Source organism: Chelonoidis abingdonii, chromosome 2, assembly GCF_003597395.2.
Source record: "Chelonoidis abingdonii isolate Lonesome George chromosome 2, CheloAbing_2.0, whole genome shotgun sequence".
NCBI classification, from domain to species: domain Eukaryota; kingdom Metazoa; phylum Chordata; order Testudines; family Testudinidae; genus Chelonoidis; species Chelonoidis abingdonii.
The window spans coordinates 272,711,570-272,719,592 of NC_133770.1; the positions used below are offsets into that span (position 1 = coordinate 272,711,570).

The 8,023-nt window shown below is 38.5% G+C and overlaps 1 protein-coding gene across 4 annotated transcripts in view; it reads right to left on the minus strand.

The window, feature by feature from the left end:
• CSMD3 (CUB and Sushi multiple domains 3) overlaps positions 1-8,023 on the minus strand; it is a 1,318,842-nt gene that overhangs the window by 463,368 nt on the left and 847,451 nt on the right. For all 4 annotated transcript variants that reach the window (XM_075063193.1, XM_075063192.1, XM_075063195.1 and 1 more), the window contains 2 exons: positions 4,653-4,840; positions 94-282 (listed from right to left, as the gene is read on the minus strand). In XM_075063193.1, coding sequence (XP_074919294.1) covers positions 94-282; positions 4,653-4,840 — 377 coding nt within the window. The remainder of the gene's footprint in view (positions 1-93; positions 283-4,652; positions 4,841-8,023) is intronic.

The following is an 8,023-nucleotide window of genomic DNA, read 5'->3' on the forward strand; positions in this document are numbered from 1 at the left end:
CAATAGCGCCCTGAACCTACCCCAGAGAAGAGAAAGCGCGAGACCCAGCAGAACAGTACCGGCAAATTGCCACACTAGTTAATTCATTCTTACCATCACAATTTGGAAGCGGGTGGCTCCACCAATGGTTTTTTTCACATAGCAGAGGCTCTTCATGGCTCAGCCTGTATCCTGGATCACAACTAAATGATACAGTGGAACCAATAGAGAAGTCATGACCGTAACGACGTCCATGAACTGGTATGCCAGGATCCAAACAAGAATAGGTATTCACTGTTACACCTGGAATGCAAAGGAAACATGACAAAAAACTAAGTACTATATTTTAAAAAGTATTCAGCTCTGCTGGAAAAAAACAGCAAACCACTATTATACACATATTTAGCTAAGTTGTCTTAGCCTATGCTTGTGTGTGTAACTGAATAGCCTAACATCTTACATTCACTTGTTATGTGAGCTGCTGCAGAAACGGAGAAGAGGAGAAAAGGAGCCGAAGAGGAAAGAACAAGGGACTGCTTAATTTTAGATGTGTCACAAAATTTGAATCTTTGAAGTTTGTTTCTCAACAAGAAAGACTGATTATGCATAATTCCAGTATGAAAAAACAGGGAGGGAAAAACACAAAAGGGAAAAACAAATCTCAATATTTCAGTTAAGGAAACAAAACAGAAAGTTCATTAATAGACCATATACGAATGGAAATGACATTTCAGAGAATTCTAGCTACAAACAGAAAGGCATCTATTGCAGAAAGCAAACATCATTTTCTGATTTTATTTCCTATTCAGAATCTTATATGGTTGGTTAATTGGCTGGTTGATTTGGTATTTTGTTTTGTTTTTTGTAACAATCCAAAGAATACATTTTGCTGCCAAAAGTGTTATAACTAAAAGAAAACAAACCAAAAACCTTAAGAACTGAATCTAGGAAACTTCTCCGAGATATTTGAAGGAAAAGCGTGATAGATTGTTTTGCTTCTGAAATCAGTACCAGTAATGGAATAAGTATACTTAGAAGAAAAAAGTTAAAGCACCAGAAAAGGGAAGTGTGTAGTCCACCACAAAGAGAATGGTTGGGCAAGAACTTTCTACTCTATCCCAGCAAGGTAGAAGAAAAAATAATTTCAACAGTACAGAAAAACAAAGGCAGCGAAAGGCATCAGATACCAATAGGATGGTGGAAAAGCTGGATGCTGTAAAGGAGCCATTGCTAACTAATATTACCCATAGGGGAAAGTCAGTTAGAAGCTCGCTGGTCTGAAGAACATGAGGTGAACCAGGAAGAATCAGATGAGAAGGGAAAAAGCCTGAGTATGGGACAGCTACCACCTTTCAGTTACTCTGAGTGGATAGTCAACAGAACAGTAACTACTGAATCACATTTCTTCTTTATAAAATATAGTGTTAAGATGTATATTCTGAATGTGTCATTATAGTTTGAATACATATTTCATTGCCAATATAATTATCTTAGAAAATAAAAAATCATATTAAAAAGACAATTTTAAATAAAATCACAGATTTGGTTCATTTCTAATAGGATGGACAAACTACTTTGGTAGTACATTATATTTAATGACTTTGTCTTCTGAATTTTTCATTTGCAGTAAGTGTAGACTTTTGCACCTCAAAATATATGTATATGAAATTGATGGAGCTTTTTTTATATTCTTACCCAGGACAAAGCAAATAGGATAACGTGTACTGAAAGGGTAGGAGCCTTAGAAGAATTTGAATGGATGCATACACAATTCTGAACTTTAGTTGTGATTAGGTGAGACACCATTTATTTGCGTGCATAAGGGAACAGAAAGAGTATCAGAAAGCTACTCTGCATATTCAATTTACATGATTCAGGCCCTTGATTTTAAGCATGTGTTTAAGGTCTATTAAAGTTTTGGGCTTACGTGCTGCCCTGACCAGCGATGGGTTTAAGTATGTATGTAACTGCTTTCCTGAATCAATGCCTCAGTATTTTGGTTATTGGGAACGGGGTGGAGGGCAGAAAACCCTGTCTGAGGCTCATAAGGTTCCTATCTACTCTATGGTAAAACCTATACCAAGAGAAAAATGCATGACTATGAATCTGGCAGATAATTCCTCTCTTCCCTCCCCAAAGTACAATATTGCTTTGAGGGCATACCTGAAATACTGTCCCCCTTATCTGTCTATGATTGAGTTATGTATCAATATATTTTATATAGTTATGCAACAATATATGGGTCTCATCTATTATTGAGCCTTACACTGTAGATGTAATTAAATGTCAAATGAACAATAACTTTCTTCCAAGAGAAATTATTCAGGTCATTAATGGAAAAATATTCCTTAAATGGTAATAATCTGGTCCAAAAATTGATATATTTTGACAGCAGTTCTGCATGTAATTTTTTATTATACTGTTCTTATTTTTTTAAACCAATAATTCATGATACCGTAAAATATTATGATGTAGACATACAGAAAACAAAAAGTACTGCACAATAGGGCACACACATTGTGTTTAGTGATGAGGTCATCTAAGTTATTTACCAATAACTTAACTTCTCTAATGGTATTATCTCTGCAGATTCTCAGTCTTGGATTTGTATGCCAAAGAGTATGACTGCAAGAGTGGAGATCTGTGAAGGCAATTCTACATAGGAGAAGAAGTGCTTTATAAAGGAAAATTAAAGGAGGGACTCCTGAGGGTCTAGCTGAGACAAACCTTTGTGAAGGTAGTTCAATTTTGTGGCCAGTCAACCATAACAATTTCCTTTAAACACTTCCAATTTGTTCCATATGTTTCCAAACAAGAAATAATATTTATCTGCACTGTCAGGCAGAGATTCACAATTCACTTCCCAGCAAGCTGAAGCAGGGTACAGTGAAGATATGGTGTGCTCAAATGCTGAGCAGAGACAGTGACTTGTGTCACTCAACAGTTATGCCTCCAGATGAATAAGGAAAGGCACTGATAGATTTTGATAAAGTACCATCCAGTCTTTCTGGATGAAAGGACATTGGGCTTTAAAATACATCAAGGTGATTAAAGCTGAAAAAAATGGGGCAGATCTTCAATTATCCATCAGGTACAAGAAAAAGCCCAGGGAGGAGAAACACAAAACATTTTATAACTGCTAGCAGATTTTCTTAGATCAACTGCAGACACTTTGAAAGCAGGCTTCAGATAGTGCCTACAGGAACTTGTAGCAGCCTGAACTTTGTGCGATAGAAGTTAGTCCTTATACATTGTACCTTAACACCAGTGTTGTTACTTTTCTGGGATAATGTAAAAGGGTCACAAATGATCTTAAACAATAAGATCATGTGGGAATTGTTCTCTTGTAGTAGTTCCAGTAACCATTAGTGTGGAAGAAAAAAAGTTGGAAGCAGAAGACCTACATGCCTGATGTTAAATAGATGTTGAGTACAATGAAGAAGTCATTCAAGAACAGTTTATTCATGTGAGAATGTGACCTATGTAATGCTGCCAAGGTCAGTGAGTTGTGCACTGGTCTGCTATATAAAGTGCTGTTCACACAAAATAACTAAGTTGATGTCCATTGCAAAACCATTTTTGCCAAGTGATTTAAAAAAAGATTATAAGAATGCCATCCTTCCTACCACCTTGGAACATATCTCAACACTTTCCTTGTGTACCTGGCAAGTTTCCCTAGATAGATACACACACACTGTTTCCAAGAGAGAACACCATTGCTGAGTAATTTAAATGAGAAAGTTTTATTATGACATTTTTCATTTCAATTACTGTATACTACAATCTGAAATATGTAGGTCATGCTGAAAGTGACATCAGAATATGACTCAATGCCTAAGAAGAACTTAATTTACCATTAACATTCACCATAGAGTTGAGTTATGTAGAAAGTAAAGGACAAGATCAAATATTAATATTTATGAATTCACTTTGTAGATATATTTTCAGATTGAGAGATGTTTTCTATAGTGTGATAATCATTAGAGCTGTATAGAGAAAAATAACATAATAATAATAATGTATTTGAAGAGAGCTCTAACTAAAAGCTTCATATTTGTAGGTCTAAAGTTACAGACCTACATCTATATTTAGGCATTAATTAATAAATTGCCTAATTTTAAGAGGGTCTGAGCAACACAAACTCCCATTAGCTTTAGTGAGGGTGCACATACTCAGCCCCTCCGAAAATCAAGCCACTAATTCAGGTGCCAAAGCATAGATATAAATGCCCAACCAAGTCTGAACATTGTGATCTATACTTCCATAATGTTATCATAGTCACTGATTTTACATAGTTTTGTACACACAAAAAAACATTGTACTAGCTGTCAAAAAGAAAAGATAACAAGATATAAAATTATCATCCATTGACTCCAATCTCAGTCTTCTGTTTATTAAACTAGTAAGCAGTGGGAGTACAAAATCAGCAGCAGCAAACCCTGAGGAAATGTCTTGCATGTTGCTCAGCAGTTAAACTGTTTTGACTGATAAAGGAAAGGTTTAGTGGGCTCTGGAAAGAATCCCACCAAATCCTCTTCAGGTGAATGGATGGTAGGAGTAGTTCAGGATAGTACAGATGGGGACAAAATTTGTGTGTATTTGTGTATGCACATGGGTACATGTGTGTTTAAATGGGGGGGGGGGACAAAAGCATACAGTTAATCATTACTTACTTTCATAGTGAATCTTGAATCCATTATTAGAACGACTGTTGTCTGTTGTAAAAAGAAGGTAAATGAAATTGCTGCTACTGAACAGAAACTGTGGGACCTGTGTACCATTGTAGGAACCCAGAAGTGGAGACAGGAGATTTGGTCCATCGTGAACTTCCAAAACATCATAATTCAGTTCAGTCTGAAATCTAGGGTTGAGAAAACACACACACACACACACAAATATATATACACACACATACAGACATATATATATAAAATAGCTGCATTAGAATTACACTGATGTAAACATAATCAACATTTCAGATTTTAAATCTTATTCAAATTAAATGTAACATGTATGTAAATGTTGAGGATTAACAAACCTAATGTAAATTAATAGTATTTATTTCAATAGTCATATTCAAGGTGCCAGGAACATACTTACCAAGGATTCATGCCTCTCAAGGAGGATGTGATGGGCTAAAATTCTGCCATCTACTTCAGCTCATCAATAATCTCTCAGAAATAGTCTGTGCCTCATTTTTATTGCCATTATAAGGTGAAAATTCGAACAACATTATATGATATGTACAAGAGATTCTTTTTATGAGTGAAGCAGCAAGAACTGATTCATATAGGGTATCTCTATGGATTTAATAGCCTGAACATTATCCAAACAGATCATTTGAATCACTTCTCAACATAACATATAATGTACAATATTATTAACAATACAACTCAGGTGTGTTTTCTAATAAGAAGAGAGGCTTGCACACTATTTAAGTGTCTTCATAATATCGTGGAGAAAGGCCTAAACGTTCAAAATTGGGTGCCTAAAAATGGAATCCTACAATAAGTAGATACCTAAATAAACACAGCTGGTTTGAAAAGGTGCTGAGTCACTGCAAAACTCTTCACTTTCATGGGACTAGTGGTACCCTGCACTTCTGAAACAGCCGCATTCATTTAGGTGGCTTAAATACGGAATTAGGAACCCAATTTAAGTCATCCTTGTCTATAAATTTTGGTTAAATTAACATTATAGGAGAAAAAAATCAACCCTATGGGTTTGTTGGAAAATATTATTTTATAATATTTACAACATTAATTGCCAATGTCATTAGAACAATTTGTATTCAATTTACTAACAAAAGGAACAAAAGAGATAAGGCAATGCTTTCTTCTGCTGTCTTAATGTCTAATTCTATAAGGCACAAACAACATGAAAGTGCCATTTACTTTAAGAATCCTAATACGAATTTTTATTGTTACAGCTTCTAAGTAAGGTCTAGAGAGCTAGATGACAGTGCATTAGTCAAGGCTTAATTGAGACAAGACAGAAGTGAAGGCAAATAAGGGAACGTGTATATATCATTGCAAGAGGTGGTTTCTACTCCTGTTCATGAGGGATATATGTTAACATGTGTCAAGGAAGAGCAGTGTGTCTGCATACCCCATTATTCTTGAAGTCTCAGATGCTATCAGTGCCCAAAGCATCTTTCTACATCTGCATTTGACTGGTTGATTGAGATCTGTCTCTCCAGTGTGAATCTTGCAATTTACAAGTATCAGAGGGGTAGCCGTGTTAGTCTGGATCTGTAAAAGCAGCAGAGAATCCTGTGGCACCTTATAGATTAACAGACGTTTTGGAGCGTGAGCTATCGTGGGTGAATACCCACTTCGTCAGACGCAGGTAGTGGAAATTTCCAGGGGTAGGTATATATATGCTAGCAAGCAAGCTAGAGTGTTTGAAACCAAGGGAGGAGAAACTGGTTCTTAATTGGCAAAGCCATTCACAGTCTTTGTTTAGTCCGGAGCTGATGGTGTCAAATTGCAGATGAACTGAAGCTCAGCCAGTTTCTCTTTGAAGTCTGGTCCTGAAGTTTTTGCTGCAGATGGCCACCTTAAGGTCCTGCTACAGTGTGGCCAGGGAGGTTGAAGTGCTCTCCTACAGTTTTTGCATATGCCGTTCCTGATATTGATTTGTGCTCATTTATCCTTTTCCTAGTGACTGTCCAGTTTGGCCGATTACATAGCAGAGGCATTGCTGGCATATGATGGCTATATTACATTGGTGGACGTGCAGTGAATGAAACAGTGATGGTATGGCCTGATTCTGGTCCTAGTCCTGATTGGCGTCGCTGGCTGTAACTCATGTGCGGCAGAGTTGCATCGAGTTTGTTGCATGGATTGGTTCCTGAGTAGGAGTTACTAGGTGCGTGTGCAGTTGCTGGTTGAGAATACGTTTCAGCCTGTGGCAGCGTTGTCTGTGGGCCAAAGGATTCGCCTGCCACCCAAACCTGTGAAAGTTGGAATCATGTCCAGGCATGTGTAGCCCTGATGCTGCGTGAGCGTCGTTACTCCGGCCTGTATGTGATGGCAGTGGAGTCCTGCTGGTTTCGTTCTTGGTTTCGTCTTGCCAGGAGCAGGCTTTCTGGGACACGTCTGGCTCTGTTGATCTAGTTCCTATTTCCTCATGCGGTATTGTAGTTTTGGATGTTCGCGTCAGGAGATTTTGTAGTGTGTCTCTGCTCTGAGCGTTAGAGCAGAGCTATTGCTACCGCATGCTTCGCTGTAGACAATGTCATGTGAATGTGCCCGGGGAGGAAGCTGGATCACTGAAGTAGGCATAGCCGGTCGGTAGGTTTTATACAGGTGGTTATGTGGCCATCACTATTGCACCGTGGTGCTCTAGAAAGTGAGCCTCCCCATGTAGACTTGGCTCGAGCTGAGTTAATGTGCGGTGGCAAGTTGTTGAAAATCTGGGGAATTCTTTCTAGAGTCTCCTTCATGGGTCCAGCATGTGGAAGATTCATCAATGTAGCATTGTAGAGACGGACGTACTCGACGAGCAGCTGAGGCAGCTTTTCCAGCTCAGCCGCATAAAATATGTGTATTGTGGCGGCCATGCCGGCCGTGCCATCAGCAGTGCCACTATCTGGCAGATATATATTGTCATCTAACTTGAAATAGTTGTGCTGTGAGTATAAAGCAGAGAGAGCCTCAGCAGCCGTTGCCTGCTGCGCACCATCAGGTACTGTTCGTGACAGCCTTGTATGTCATCGTGGGTGGATGTTTGGTTGTAGAAGACCTCTACATCCATGGTGTCTAGATGTCTGTTTTCTGGGACCGTGACCAATGCATTGTAGTCTTCCCTCAGACAAATTCAAGTGTGTCACGGAGCATAGCTGGGTGCTCGGTGGCATAGGGTCTGCAGTAGAGAGTATCCACATATCCAGACAGTCCTCAGTGAGAACCATCAGCTCTGACTTAAACAAAGACTGTGAGATGGCTCAATTACAGAACCAGTTTCTCCTCCCTTGGTTTTCACACCCTCTACCTGCTAGAACAGGCCCCATCCTCCCCTGACTTGAACTAACCGCGTTATC